At 42.3% G+C, this 15,971-nt stretch overlaps 1 protein-coding gene across 2 annotated transcripts in view; it reads left to right on the forward strand.

The window, feature by feature from the left end:
- cdyl (chromodomain protein, Y-like) overlaps positions 1-15,595 on the forward strand; it is a 34,663-nt gene extending 19,068 nt beyond the window's left edge. For both annotated transcript variants that reach the window (XM_084057341.1, XM_084057342.1), the window contains 4 exons: positions 886-1,058; positions 12,246-12,456; positions 13,565-13,708; positions 14,476-15,595. In XM_084057341.1, coding sequence (XP_083913467.1) covers positions 886-1,058; positions 12,246-12,456; positions 13,565-13,708; positions 14,476-14,634 — 687 coding nt within the window. In that variant the 3' untranslated portion in view covers positions 14,635-15,595. The remainder of the gene's footprint in view (positions 1-885; positions 1,059-12,245; positions 12,457-13,564; positions 13,709-14,475) is intronic.
- The last annotated feature ends 376 nt before the right edge of the window (positions 15,596-15,971 follow it).

Here is a 15,971-nt window from a genome sequence, read left to right on the forward strand (position 1 = left end):
TATTTTTTTCCCTGCATGATTTTGAACCAGTTCAGAGTGTTTCCACTGAAAATGAATTTATTCAGATTACTTCAGAACCCTAAAAGTTGGTTTGGAACTGAGACCAAAAAATACTATTTTTTTCTTGCCCTGAACTGGGAACCAAAGTGGGCGTGTCGCTATTCTACAGGTTGGAAGATGCAGATGCGATATAAACAATCGTAAAATATATTTTTTAAAGGAAACTGTAGCTGCCATTTACGATTTGAATTTCCCCTGTGAAATCAAATGGACACTTCGACCTGTCATATTGCACACATTGCTGGCCAGGCCTTCAATCCAACCTGGGGACCCCCTGCTCCCCAGGTGGGCTCTCTAACCATTCAGCTATGTCAGCCACCCAATTACAGGATTATTTAATAGGAGTATTTGGGGTGTCACAGTCTGAAAAGGGTTGAGAACCATGCTACAAGTCAGTGGTTCTCAACCAGTGGTCCGGGGACCACCAGGGGTCCTTGGGGGGGCTGGTACCAGGGGGTCCCCCCAGCTAAATTATTTAACATAGCGTGACAATCATTTTAACCACTTAGCTTTGGCTATTCAAAAATAGCAGATCTACAAGCTCATAGCGCGGCACTATGTGCCGCGCTATGAGCTTGTAGATCTGCTATTTTTGAAAAATCTTGATAATATATGCAAATCTTTCAATATATATATTTTTTAAACCGAACATTTTGAACTCTTTGCTTCTGGGGGGTCCCTGGCTCACAACATTTTCAGATGGCGGTCCGCGGCCAAATGTATATCAATTTAGGGGTCCTTGGCATGAAAAAGGTTGAAAACCACTGCTATAGGTGATGAAGCTACACATACAAACTGTATTGCATGTGTACATGTTTGTTTCAGGTGATGAAGGAGATCCAGAGTGCCATGGCCACAGCAGCCAGCGACGACAGCAAACTGGTCGTACTGGGAGCTGTGGGCTCCTATTTCTGCCATGGGCTGGACTTCCTCTATTTCATCAGACGACTCACTGACGACAGGAAGAGAGAGGGACTGAAAATGGCTGAAACCATCAGGTACCGTGTGTGTGTGTGTGTGTGTGTGCGCGTGTGTGTGCTATAAATGGGAGCGTACTCAAGTTCCCTCAGCCTGATGTTCCCTCAGCCCTAAATCCCCAAATCTCTTTATCAGTGTGTCTGTCTGTGTCCAATGTAGGCCTGTCCCCGACTAAGGATTTGTATAGTCGAATCTGATTGGCGACTAATTGCCAATAGTCGACTGGCAGTCGACTAATGCAACACCCAAAAAAATAAAAGAACAAACTAGGCCAATCTCTCAGTAAAAAAAAAAAAAAGAAGGTTTATTATTATTATTATTATTATTATTATTTTTTAAATCTTTTTTATAATTCGACTGAGAGATTGGCAGTCGACTCAGACACCCCTCGACTAATTAGTCGACTATTAGACTACTAGAGGCCAGGTATAGTCCATTGTATGCCCACATTAGAGTTCTCAATTTCTGCCCGCACCGAACAGCCATTCGATTTACAAGCTCAGGTGAAGCTCACATGGATCACGATCTAACGCGTTGTGAACTTGTAGATCGGTGACCCAAGTGAGCCATAAATCAAGACAAAAGCCTGATTTGTACTTCGTCGCATGGCAGTGTTGCGCACCAAACACGGCAGATCTGCAAGCCCAGAATGCAACACAGATGCCACGCGCTGTGGGTTTGTAGGGATCTGCTGCTGTGTCCTGTGTGCAACCGTATGAGGACGATGTGTAAATTAAAGGCAACGGTAGACAGCGAGACAGTCAGGGAGAGAGAGAGATGCAGAGTAGGCTTGGCTTGTGGTGTGACGACGTCGTATTTAACTTAGGCTAGGCAGAATTTCAGAAAATGTGCTTGTATAAAATGCTGAAGGCATTTCGTGTTTATTTTTGGTATACAACATTTCTAGGGGTATTAAGAGGTGCTGAATCCAAATCTGCTGTATACCCAGCGCAAAAATGCCAATTAAGGCCTCAAAATTGAGAAATTCAACATGGCCGCCAGCGCCAGGACCTCTTTCCAAAAAAACAGGTGCTAAACCCACATTTTTATTCTACTGACATGAAACTTTGCACAACACATCTGCACTTATGGGGGAAGAAAGTAGGAATATAGCTGGGGTGCAACCATGAGAGTAACAGGGTGTTTTTGACTGTCTAACTGTAATCTTTGTATAGGCGAGGATACAAAAATGACATTTCTTCAGTGTTTGCAGGAATACTACAGCAATTTGGTAATAACTGTACAGTGTTGGACACCAACATTGGAATCCCCCAAGTCTTAGCTTTCTTCAGGTACCAAGTTTATGCCAGTAGCCCTTATAAGTCTGGATATATAAGCATTTTAGTGTAAGCATGCTGTTTTAGGAGAATTTTCAAAAGATAAATGGTCTATTTAAGTGCATATCTTTTTGACTAAACAAGGTAGAAACATGAATGAAATGTGTTTTTATATGTTTGAGGAATGAGGAATTTAAAATCATATCCTGATTTTAGATCAGTTGTGAAAATGTTGCTTGAAACTCATATTTATAGCAGAAACGGTGGTCGTTATTGATGCATAACTCATCAACCAAATAAGAAAGAAAAGCAGAATGATCCCAGGCCATGGGTTTATTCATCAAATGTATTGTCAGTCATCAATTGTATTCAGGTAGGTGTCGCAGGTGTCTTGCAGTTGCATGATTCATCCATTTTTCCTGAATAGAATAGAATAGATTATAAATATTATAATAAAATTAAAAATATTATTTTACCATATCAATATAAGTCAATGTACGTTTGAATACTTGTTACAGTAATCCTTACAGTGACAACTTATTCGCACTCTTCCTCAGTGTTCCGGCAGGTGTTGACCTTCTTACAGTTGCATGCTTCAATACATGCCATTTGACTCTTCCTGAATAGAGTAGAAGAGAATTGAAAGATTATAGCCAGCTCTCGTACAAGTATGTTCGAACACATGATACAATTGTCCTTACAGTGATTTATTCTGTTCCTTCATACCTTTTTTTCTCTCTGTTATAGGCATATGTTCACAATTTTGTTAACAACAGTCTAGAATATACAGTCTTGCAGGTGAATATGCTCTACCACATCATTTTACAATCTAATAACATTGATCACTATCAGCAAATCCTTCATACATACCTGCAGCTGCAGCGTTGGCTGAGGCACTCCTTGGTACACCCACATGAAGTGAACTCCCTGCAGGCTTTAGGCATGGGAGAGTAGCTGTGGGACTAGCTGCCCTTCCTTGTGTATCCACCCCATTTCATCAACAGCTGGAAGATTAGGGTGAGGCAGGTGAGCTTGGTTCCAGATGCTTGCTTGATAGTGCGAGCGCATGATGTGGAACTTCACTGCATCCGAGGTTGGTGGCAGAGTCTCTTGTGGACGGCCTTTCCAGAATAACTTGACTCTTGCTTTGTTGCACGTATCCACCTCAGGCACACCATAGATCTTGCAGACGAATCTCTCTGTTGATGTCACAAGATCTTCTGTGAAAGGGCCCTTCCCAAGGCCAGCAAGATCAGTGTGATGGTGCTCGAACACCTGCCAGGCTTTTTTCTTTCCGTGACCACTGAACTGGGACACACTGTCACATCCGGTGAGGGCATGGAAGGCAAGGATTGTGTCCAGTTGATCATCAGATAGTAGCTTTCGAATGTCATGTACTGGCATATATTTTGGATCCTTCGATGTCCCAGCTTTCATGTAGAGATGTGTACATCTGATTCTGTCATAGTGAGCCAAGAGTAGAAGCAGCACATCTGTGTCACGCGCTGACACGACGATTGTTTCCATTGGGGCCTGGATGCAGTGTAAAATCAGTCGTGTATCAGCTTTCTCATGGTCAGCACTCAGAGAGGAGACTTCGAGATCTGGATCTGTTGACTTGACAGTTGTGGCTTCAGCAAACCCCCCTGATACTACTATTACAGGTTCATCATCCGGGCAGTGTTCTATCAGGTGGTTTGAGAGTAGTTGAGCGAGATCTGATTTGTTGTCTTCAAGGGCCATGAAGCTTGACCAATCGGCAGGAAGCGGAACAGACTTGTTCTTGATTTCACGGCGTACTGGTCTGTGGCGCTGTTTACGTTTCACCCTTGTGCCTGTTTTGATGGATTGGTCATGGTATCTGTCAAAGACGACATCTACCCTCTGGTATTTGGCTCCCATCTTCAACACGGTGTCAGTGAACTTGTTGGCATAGTCACCAAATGTTGTAGTGTCAGGTGGCTTTCCGAGTGCCATTACCAGAGCTTGGCCATCAATGACCAGGCAGCTGGGTCCCTGAAGGGTAAGATCTGCAGGGGTTTTGACTTGTTTCGTCAGTATATTTGCCAACACAGACTTGTTGGTGGAATGTAGACTCCCGTTAGTTGTGGCCAGAGATGGCGGGATGGGCATGAGCTCATGCTGGAGGATATTGTCAAGGTCTACTTTACGACCTGCTCTGTAAGCTGTGATGAGCCTTTGTAGAATCTGCCTGTCCACTTTGATGGTGTTTTGCTTGTTCTTTGAAAGTTGCACAACTTCATACAAAGAGGCAAATGTCTTGGCTTTGTTCTTTCGAATGGGTGATTTCAGGTTCAGGTGCTGGTCACCACTATCAGGAGGTTCACACAAACGTTTGTCCACAAACATGTTCAGTTGTGCCTGTCCAAGGTGTTCTGCGCCAAGTAGGGATTCTTGAATCTCCGGAGTGACTATGTCCTTGTTGATTATGTTTCTCAGTGTGTCACCACCATCTTGAAACACTCCGTGCTCTTTCAATGACACACAGAGGCTGCTTTCATCAGCGTCGTCTCTCTCCAATCTACTCTTCGTGCACTCGGTGTGTGTGTACACATCGTCTTCTTCGTCTGTTGTCAGTCTCAGCATTGTTGTTGTCTGAGAAGCTATGACTGTTCTCAGATTATATGACAGTGTCCATCTCCTGAGGGATGTTTCTATTCTAGTGATTCCTACCAAGCCTCCACTCTTTTTTCCTGTAGCATTGAGCCACTCTGTACTTTGATCCGCTGAAACTTGATTGAAGCTTCGATCACTGCGTTTTACAACAAAGTTGCCTTTCTGAAATTCGAAGAGGATTCCTGGTCGGAGAGCAGACATCTCAGCCAGGTACACAGTACCCCATCGGGCGTAGTTGATATGATCGTATCTGAAGAGGAAGGGCAGCATACGTTTGAAAGCATACAGGTGGAGATCCCACAATCCATCACGTTGTGCTCGTGTAAAGTAGAGTAGGATGCTGACCATGGTCATGTAGTCCCACCAGAATCGGGTTCGGGTCATCAACTACAAACGATGCAGCAAACTCCTTCATGGGCTGCTGGAATCTGTCTGTAGAAAGTAAGTCGACCATCTGTGCGATGTCATCAGCATCTGTTGATTGGCAGAGATCTGTGAGCTCAGCTCTCAGGGTGACATCAACTCCGTCCAGATATGCATAAAGCCGTGGGAGTAGTAGCTGCCAAAGAGCCTGCAGGGTAAGTTTGTGGGTCCTCATGGCACGTGCATACCCCTTTCCTGCCATGACATGCTGAGCAGCATTTGCTCCCAGAAGATCACACTTGACCCATAGCTCACTCAGGCCAGAATCAGCCATGTGTTGTCCAATCACACCCAAGAAGTTCATGGCAATGTGAAGGCCTCCGAGGCAAGGGATAAGCACATCCTTGTATTCTTCTACTGACCACTTCAGTTCCAATAACTTCGGATAAAGTGCCTCGTCCACTGTGAGAATGACATGTTGTTGTTCCATTGATTTGGCGACATGGAGCACTCGCTTGACGACTGTGTTCAGTGTATCGAGTTCCGATGCAGGAGCCTGGATAATAGGCAGGTACCCTACTGTAGTTTTCTCTGGATTGACTGTGCTTGCCTTTTCATTGAACAATGTCCAGGAAGGCATTGGTTTCAGGGATGTCCTGGACATGTGGAAAGCCATATCAGTAGCTTGTGCTTTCTGTGCTGCGGGACATTGCTCAGATGACTGAGTGAAACAGTCTGCTGCTATTACACCACTGAATGGGCGCTCTGTGATTCCTCTCTTTGGTGCAGGTATGATATCAGTCATTGCCTGGGGGATGTTGAGGGTTTCTGACTTGGAATGAAGATCAATCCCTTCCAGGAGATCACCTTCAGGGGGACCACGTTGCCAGGCAGCCACTTGAGTGGCATGGAATGTCCCTTTTCCATCTAGAGCAGGGGTAACCAACCAGTCGATTACGATCTACTGGTAGATCATCAAAGCCTTGTAAGTCGATCGCGGGGTGGTCCCGGTGGCAAACGGGCCATCGACAATTCACAGAATTTGTGTAGTGTAGACTAGGCTAGTGCGTCTAAGGCAGTGTTGCCAAGTCTGCTTATTATAAGCTACTTTGGGCTTGTTTTTCTGTAAAGTCGCATGAATATATTGGGGGTCCTTCAAGGACCCCCAATATATTCGTCCTTGACATGAAAATGTTTGTGAACCACTGCTCTAAAACAACATTCAACAATAAAGTTGGACTGGACTGCCCTAGTCGCTGATTTTGGACTTCTTTTCATAGACCTGGTTGCTTGTTTCTCTCACGCAATCTGGCAACGCTGGTTCAATGGAAGCCATGCGTCGTTCCGCTGACACTCTAATTCAACTCGCGGGTCGCACTCAAGAAATAACGAGCGCAGTCGTGTGACATGCAAGCCATTTACAGTGGTGGAGAACGCTGGATTTAAATCTTCAAACTGTGTTCTACAACCAGTGGTGGCTTATCCAACGGGCTTTAGGTGCTGAAGCACAGGGCACCAACAGGTTGTTTTTGTTTTTGTTCTCGCCGTTAACGGCGAGAACAAAAAAAAAACAGACGGAAAACTCAGCGCATACAAAGTGCCATCGCACTGATCACATTTGAGCACAAGTGGTGGAAGAAGTACTCAGATATTTTACTTAAGTAAAAGTAGCAATACCACAATATAGAAATACTTTTTAGGCCTGTGTTCAAAATGTTACTTGAGTAAAAGTACAACATTATTGGCATCAAAATATACTTAAAGTACCAAAAGTAAAAGTACAAATATGTTTGAAAATAGCAGATCTACAAGCTCACAACACGTAGCAATGCATGTTGTGAGCTTGTAGATCAGCTATTTTCAGATAGTTATAAAATAGGGCTAAAGTGGTTAATGTATGATTTATAATATTTAAATGTATATCTGCAAAGTAACTAGTAACTAAAGTTTTGAAATAATCGTAGTGGAGTAAGAATATTGAATATTGGATATACTCCAGTAAAATAAAAATACCTCAAAAGTCTACAGTACTTGAGTAAATGTACTTAGTTACTTTACACCACTGAGCACAAGTGTGTTGCCTGTGATGTATGAGAAATTAAGGCAAGAGTTACTAAAGGGCTGAGCCATGTAGAATTGATGGACTGCCTTAACTAGAGTGCAGATCTCCGCCAGGCCGGGTTGTCTACGCAAGGCCTGCAAACTTTGGAAGTCAGTCATAGCCACTTGGAATGGGAAAAAAATCCTTTCCTCAGTATTGACACTGAACAGCTGTCAGTTAAAATGCAGGATGTGTTTGCATTAACTACAGGTGTTGAAATGGAGATTTTTGAACTACTAACTGACTACCAACTGGAGGGCAGAGCTAGAAACCTGGACTTTTGGTCAATTGTGAAGTATCCCCTGATTGTGTCTTGTGCACTTAAGCTGCATGCCTACTTGAAAATAATAAAATCCAAGTTTAGAACTCGTATGACTGACTCACATCTTAATGACTGCCTCAGACTGGCATTCAGTATCAACCAGATTTCAAATGTTATTCTTGCAGATAATGTGCAGTAATAGAAGTCTCATTAAAGGTGGGCTGATCCTGAGAGTATTGTATCTGTCAGTCACCATATCTGTGCAAATATATGGTCATGGATGCATTTTTGTCATTTGAACAGAATATCTGTAAATGTGAAAATTCTGAGAAATTGAGAACTGAGAAACTAAATATTGTGCATTGAAGAGAAGAAATCTGTAAAAGCAATTTATTTCATGTCCTTTGTGTTTTGTTTTATTTAAAAAACAAAGAAGTTTACTTGTATTTCTGTCCTAAAATGTATATTTCTAATACGTTTTTCTTAATATTTAGGAATTGATTATATAACTATCATCTTTATTCTTATTTAAATTACTAGTCTTTGTGTGGATGTATGCACATGCATTGAGCCTGTCAGAAATTGCAATCATGCAAGTGTTTTTTTAAAAACATATTTTAGTGGTAGATCACGGCTTACAATTGGAAATAAAATGTGCTCTTGGGCTTGAAAAGGTTGGTTACCACTGATCTAGAGTGTACTCGTTGATGTCGACATTGTCTGTTGAGAAATGAACAAAGCGGCCCTTTACTAGATTTTGTGGAACAACAGCACCGTTATCATCCATGGTATCCAAAGTCTTCTTAGCCAATGCAGTATCAAGTTTGAGTACCTCACGGTAATTCATAACATGACCTGCCTGGTGAAACATGTTTACCAACTCCTTTGAACGTGTGGCTTGATGAAGGCTACTGGCCATTCCTATGTGCTTCGGAGTGAGGAACTTGTCTCCACTGGCTGTGTACATAAGATCCTGTGCAATGCTGAGGACTCTAAGCTGTCGTTTGGCTGTGTTCTTATCATCATCATCAATATTGTCATCCTCCAGAAGGCGCTGACCACCTAGTAACACGTTTAGGAACATTTAAAGGCTGTTGGGTATGCTGTCTATTGCTCTGTTTTCACTGATGTCTATCCCTTCTTGTTTGGGATGAGAGAGCATGTCCCTTCGGATCTGCAATGCCACATGCACCATGTTCAGGAACATATCTTGATCCTCATGTTGGAATGTAGGAATGACTCTCTCAATGTCTGCGGAGTCATTTTTCACCATTGCTGATACTGGAATATGCCGGAATTTGGATGGAACCAAGACAGTACGAGGTTCATTTCGGGGCTGATCATGCAGTACAACAAAGTCGTATATGCCCTCAAGACGATCAGCTATTTGTTCCTTGAATGTGTTCCTTCTGCTCAGAAATCTACATGGTATATTCAGTTGAGCCTCATTAGCAAGTGTATAGTACCGGTCCCACACATGTACAAGATCCAGAATATCCTCTTGCTTTGCTGATTGTTTAAGTTCTTGGCAAAGCCACTCCAATGGCAAGTCCGTGCTCGTAAGTGATACTTCTTCCAGGCGTTTGGTTCTACGTTCGAACTTGGTCTTGCAAGTCTGGTGATAGCTCCCTTCTGCAGCAGTAAGATCATTGACACAAGATAGTCGTACTCTTAAGAATGAGTCATACTTTGCTGTTTGTAGTATTTTGCTACTGACTCTCAAATCTTGTATGTCATGTAGTGCTTCTTTACGAACTTCTTGGCAAAAGATACATTGCTTCCAATCCATTGGAGGGATTTAGCTGCGTAGCCTAACATTTTGCGTAGTTGCTGTGGATGCACATGACATTTCTTTGGCAATGTTCTTCGATCCAGCCTTCAACTTTTCAATTTTACCTTTATTCATGTATTGCGCTCGGCAATTCTTATGCCATAAGAAATGGGGAGGCAAGTCTCCTTGAAATATCTCTGTAAGTCGATTAGTTGCATCTCGAAAATTGTCATTGTGTAATTTTGACCGGAGTTCTCTGATAGTGTTTGCTGACTGGAGGCCATCCTCACTAACCTGCATGAGATTTAGCTTTTTGTCTTTCTGACAGATGATGCACAACTGCGGCTCCGTTGACACTACACTTTCTGTCGCTTCAGCCATGGTTTCAGTCGCCAAGTGACTAATTCAAAACTACAAGAAGATTTTAATAATCTTAGGATAAGAATACAAACTGTAAGACCTTGTGACAAGGCCAGTTTTGCTACTAGCTGTGACTGCAGCTACTAGCTATGACTGCTTCAGACCTTGATTACAAAATGTCCGGCACCTGGTTAATTGGTGCACCTGGGGTGAGGCCTTCAAATGGTGGAGTGTAGAGACAGGAAAGAACACAGAGGAGCACAGAGGGATTGACACATTTAATTCATGTTTGTACTTTGCGTGGTCACACTTGACTCATTAAGCCCCACCATTTATCTTTTGAAAATTCTCCTAAAACAGCATGCTTACACTAAAATGCTTATATATCCAGACTTATAAGGGCTACTGGCATAAACTTGGTACCTGAAGAAAGCTAAGACTTGGGGGATTCCAATGTTGGTGTCCAACACTGTACAGTTATTACCAAATTGCTGTAGTATTCCTGCAAACACTGAAGAAATGTCATTTTTGTATCCTCGCCTATACAAAGATTACAGTTAGACAGTCAAAAACACCCTGTTACTCTCATGGTTGCACCCCAGCTATATTCCTACTTTCTTCCCCCATAAGTGCAGATGTTCTGTGCAAAGTTTCATGTCAGTAGAATAAAGAATGTGGGTTTAGCACCTGTTTTTTTGGAAAGAGGTCCTGGCGCTGGCGGCCATGTTGAATTTCTCAATTTTGAGGCCTTAATTGACATTTTTGCGCTGGGTATACAGCAGATTTGGATTCAGCACCCCTTAATACCCCTAGAAATGTTGTATACCAAAAATAAACACGAAATGCCTTCGGGGTTATGCTTCTCTGAAAATTGACCCTGTCTTTCACAGCAGCCATATTATGAAGACATTCACAGGTGTTACCAATGATACTAATGAAGGCTCTGTTCCATTCTGGTCAAACAGAGTCAGGGTGCTGATATTGTGCATGTTGGCCCACTGGAAACACTCTGTTACACCAGTGGGTCTAAAGTTGGGGTCCAGGGACCCTCATGGGCTTCCAAAGGGCCCCTTACAGGTGTGTAACTCTGAGAGTGTACAAATGGAACCAAATGGACCTGTAAGAGTGCATTTGGTTCCATTTGTACACTCTCAGAGTTATGGGGGTCGTGGAAACCACTGTGCTACACTAAATGGAACAGAGCCTTCATTAGTATCATTGGTAACACCTGTGAAGGAAGTGATAATATGGCTGCTGTGCATAGATAGAGCCTATTGAACTATGTTCAACTATGTGCAATGTGAAGTTGCCATTTCGCCAACTATAAAAAGTTTGTTCTCTCACACTCACGCTCTGCTACAATATGAGCCACTGGCGCTGCCTACTGGCAATGTTTTAGTTTTTTCCCCGGGGCCATCGGGTCGGTTACAAAACTAAAATGATGTTAATTCCTTGGGCCGGGCCTTCATTTTCAGGCCCATTGAGAACTCTAGCTCATATACGGAAATCCCTGATATCAACAATATGTCGACATAGACTGGCCTCCAAACTAGGATAATGGGTAGTGCAACAGTGCAAAAGTAGTGAAAATTGCCCAATCTACCAGCTCACAACACTTGTTGTGATTGTTTTAAGTTGAAAGTGCTTAACACATTCACTGCCAGGGGCTTTCTAATGCTGCCAGGTAGCTTGTGCCAGCATTTTCAAGAACCACAGAATATGTATCTCCAGTATGATCAATCTCCTGATATGTTGCTATTGCTAATCACGGAGGAAATCACTGTGCTTCCATGAAGAAAAAAAAAGGTCATCGTGACCTCCCGTTCTCTTGTTATACCCAGTTGAAAATGGCATGTTTCGACAAAAATACATGGTAAAACACAGGAGCCGAGATACAGGTTTTCAAAGTAGTTAACCAGGAAGTGAATGGAGCCGTAAATCTTCAGATCACGTTATCTTGGGTTTGTGTAAACAAAGGCTGTCTGGGGGGTGGGGGAGGGTCTCGTCTATCCACAGGAACAAAAGGATTTTTACAGCGATGGTCCATTCTGTTGTTATCGGCAGTTGAATATGGCTTGTTTTCACCAAAAAAAAAAGAAGAAATCCGAGCTAGATGTGTTTTTCTACATCTCATAACATGGGATTTGAGATGACGTCATCTCTGCTTCTATGATTCTCTCAGAGTCGAGGGATCATCCATAGCTTAGGGAAGAGTGCCCTCTAGAGTAATTTAAAAAAAATCTATGTTATGAGATCAAAAAAAAAAACGCATCTAGCTCAGATTCCATACAGAGAGGCACAATTGTTGACGTTTCACTCAAATCAAATTATAACAGAACACGTCTCATATTTGGACTCATGGTTATGTGATTATTCTATAGACACTTTAAGACGTTAATAACTTGTGTGTGCGCGTGTGTGTGTTCTCTCCCTCAGGACGTTTGTCAACACGTTCATCCAGTTTAAGAAGCCCATCATAGCGGCGGTCAACGGGCCAGCGGTGGGCCTGGGGGCGGCCATCTTGCCTCTGTGTGACGTGGTGTGGGCCAATGAGAAGGCTTGGTTCCAGACTCCTTACACTACGTACGGACAGACCCCCGACGCCTGTTCGACCTTCACCTTCCCCAAAATCATGGGCCTCGCCTCGGTGAGTTCCACAGCTATTACTGATATATACTAGATATTATTGCTGCGCGGCCGGTTCCGGTTCTTTGGTCTGCCGCCCATCGCCGACACACGATTACTATGACAAAATATAGCTTTAATCTTTAACCCATTAAGACCGGGAACGCATCCGAGTCATTTTAGATTTCTTTGGCTTTTTTTTTTTTAATCTTGAAAAGTTGTGCAAATCTTTGAATATATATTTTTTTAAAGCGAACATTTTTAACTGAAATCTTTGCTTCTACAAATGTCTTCTAAATCCTAGGTTTTTTGAAAAAAAACGTATGTTGCTATAATTAGTGGTTTTCAAACTTTTGCATGTCAAGGACCCCTAAAAATTATGTATTTGGCCACGGACCCCCATCTCAAAATATGTTGTTCCCAGAAGCAAAGATTTGAGTTAAAAATGTTCGTTTTAAAAATGTATATAATCAAAGATTTGCACAAATCTTCAAGATTTTTCAAAAATATAAATTAAAGTGGTTACACAGATGCATTCCCGGTTTTAATGGGTCAAACAAAAAGTATCACTTATACCTATAACTTTTTCAGATCAAAGACCCCCAAATGAATATGTATTTGGCCGCTGACCCCGATCTGAAGATTTTGTGTCAGTGACCCCCCATGCATTTGTGTTGTCTAAAAAGCTAGATCTTCCATTTTCCGGAAATTGCAGATCTACAAGCTCAAAGTGGGTCTCATTGCGACGCGTTGTGAGCTTGTAGATGTATATAGTGTTAAAGTGGTTAAACTAATTTTGACATATTAACACATTTAGCTGGGGACCCCCTGGAACCCCCTCAAGGACCCCTGGGGGTCCCCGTAGCCCACTTTGAGAACCACTTGTTTACATTACCTTTAACCCATTAAGACCTGGAACGCATCTGTGTCACTTTAGATTTATTGGGCTATTCAAAAATAGCAGATATACAAGCTCATAGCGCGGATGAGCTTGTAGATCTGCTATTTTTGAAAAATCTTGAATCCTTTTTTTTTTCTTTTTTTTTTCCAAAAACTGTTCCAAAAACATTTTTAAGAATCGCCTCAGGTCTTAATGGTTAATAAATAAATGTTTTTGATCTGGTCTTCAGGCTAATGAGATGCTGCTGAGCGGCAGGAAGTTGACGGCTCAGGAGGCGTGTCTTAAGGGCCTGGTGTCGCAGGTTCTGTGGCCTGCCACCTTCACACAGGAAGTCATGCTCCGCATCCGAGAACTTTGCGCCTGTAACTCACTCGTAAGTCATCCATCCATCCATCCATTTTATAAAAAATTTTAGAGCGCGACACACTTATATGTAATAATTGTGACAGGCCTAAGCATGACCCATGTATTGGTGTGTAAGTAAGTACATTTCATTTATATAGCACTAAAGTGCTTTATACAATAGGGATAAAAGCACAGCAATTCAAAGAATTAAAAACAACAGACACACAAACTGTACAGTTAAATTCAGAAACACAAACAGCAGACACATTACACACAAAGAAGATGCAATCCAAGGACACTCCGCAAATGCTCGTCTAAACAGAAGTGTTTTTAAGTGGTTCTTAAAAATGCCCACGGACGCTGCAGCTTTCAGGACCTGTGGAGGTCTGGAAGCTACAGACTGAAAGGCTCTGTCGCCTTCTAATTGTGGTCGATATATGGGTCATGTCTCGCCATTTTTTTTGGCGAGACATGCGTATTCAATGAGAGGAGGACAATATCAGTCATCAGAAGCAGGGACGCGTATTTTCGATGTCTAAGATTCATTAGAAGGACAATATCTGCCACCAGTGGCAGGGACATATGTTTAAAATATAGATTGAAGTTACAATGGGTTTGTCTGGTAAAATGAATACCAAATATCTATTGAACCAATCAACTTAAAAACTGTCTGGGGCGCACACAAAAGCCTGAGTAGTCATTACAATGACCGCCTAAGTATTTTAGAGGGAAATACCTAGGCTATATTTAAGTGTATACTTAATTTAAAAAATGGTTCTACTTCTTGTCCTCCAGGTGCTGCGAGAGTCCAAAGCTCTGATGCGAAACACTAGCCGAAGTGCCCTCGAGCAAGCCAACGAGCGCGAGTGCGAAGCCCTAAAAAGAATCTGGGGTTCTTCCCAGGGAACGGACTCCATCCTCAAGTACCTGCAGAAGAAGATCGACGGCTTTTAATTTGAAAACGGGACGTTGTCAGCACCCGCAAGATCGACGGCTTTTAATTTGAAAACGGGAAGTTCTCATACGGTTCGACTGGACCCAGCCACAGGCTCACTTCCTGTCCAGTGTACCCCGGCGGGACAAACCCAGAAGTGTCACTTCCTGTGAACTTTGATCCGCGTCACTACAGCTACAGTCTGGGGAATGAAACCCCACAGCAGCACGTACAACTGTTGGGCAAGGCAGCAAACTTGGCTGAAGACAAGTTGCTGACTCACAACAACGGAGGCAAAAGTGACTTTTAGTACAGATTTAATTTCTCTTCCACGTGTAGAAAACTGACGGTGCGTTTTCAAACGTTTCTTAGTTTCTGAATCATTGCTTGTCGCAAGTTCATTTTATTTCCGTTTATTTAGGTTTTCATGAGTAACATCTGGCTTCCCAGGTGAGGCTCAACATGTGGCCCGTAACTGAAAGGTTGCGGGTTTGAATCCATGCAATGAGAGAGAAGGGTCTCGGTTTCACAGAACTGTTATGAACTGAAGTCACATGTATTATATGGTTCATATCAAATCCTCACACTGTATTTTCATATTTGTAGCTGAGCTGTAAAAGATTTTCTAATATAGAACATTCTGTCTAAAATAATAAACTCACTCTGGTGATTTGCTGACTTGGGGGGTCAGTTTTTTAACCGCAGTGTGTCTACGTAGGTGCACCTCTTTCCCAGTGGTGGAAAGTAACTAAGTACATGTACTTAAGTACAATTTTGAGGTATTTGTACTTTACTTGGGGATTTCTTATTTCCAATACTTTCACTTCTACTCCACTACATCTCAGAGGCAAATGTTGTACTTTTACTCCACTACAAATATTTGAAAACTTGAGTTACTAGTTACTTTGTAGATTTTAATTATTATTTGAAAAACATACATTAACCACGTCAGCCTTATATACATTTTGGGCTTTTGAAAATAGCCGATGTACAAGCTCACAATGCGTCGCGATGTAACACACTCGCGACACATTGTGAGCTTGTAGATCGGCTATTTTCAAAAGATTTGTATACATTTGAAAATTTGAAACGGGACGTTCTGCATAATGACTACTTTTGGTACTTAAAGTACATTTTGACGCCCACACCTTTGTACTTTTATTCAAGTACATTTTGAATTCCGGACTTTCACTTGTAACAGAGTATTTCTATATTGCCGTATTGATACTTTTACTTAAATAAAAAATGTGAGTACTTTTTCCACCACTGCTCTTTCCCTTCCTAGCTGTGTCTTGGGTTGGGCCAGTTTGACTCTCCAGTTCGACATTCCAGCTTATTATAATTTCCCTGCAAGATT

This window comes from Gymnoscopelus microlampas (genome assembly GCF_963454915.1).
Source record: "Gymnoscopelus microlampas genome assembly, chromosome: 5".
Lineage (NCBI taxonomy): Eukaryota > Metazoa > Chordata > Actinopteri > Myctophiformes > Myctophidae > Gymnoscopelus > Gymnoscopelus microlampas.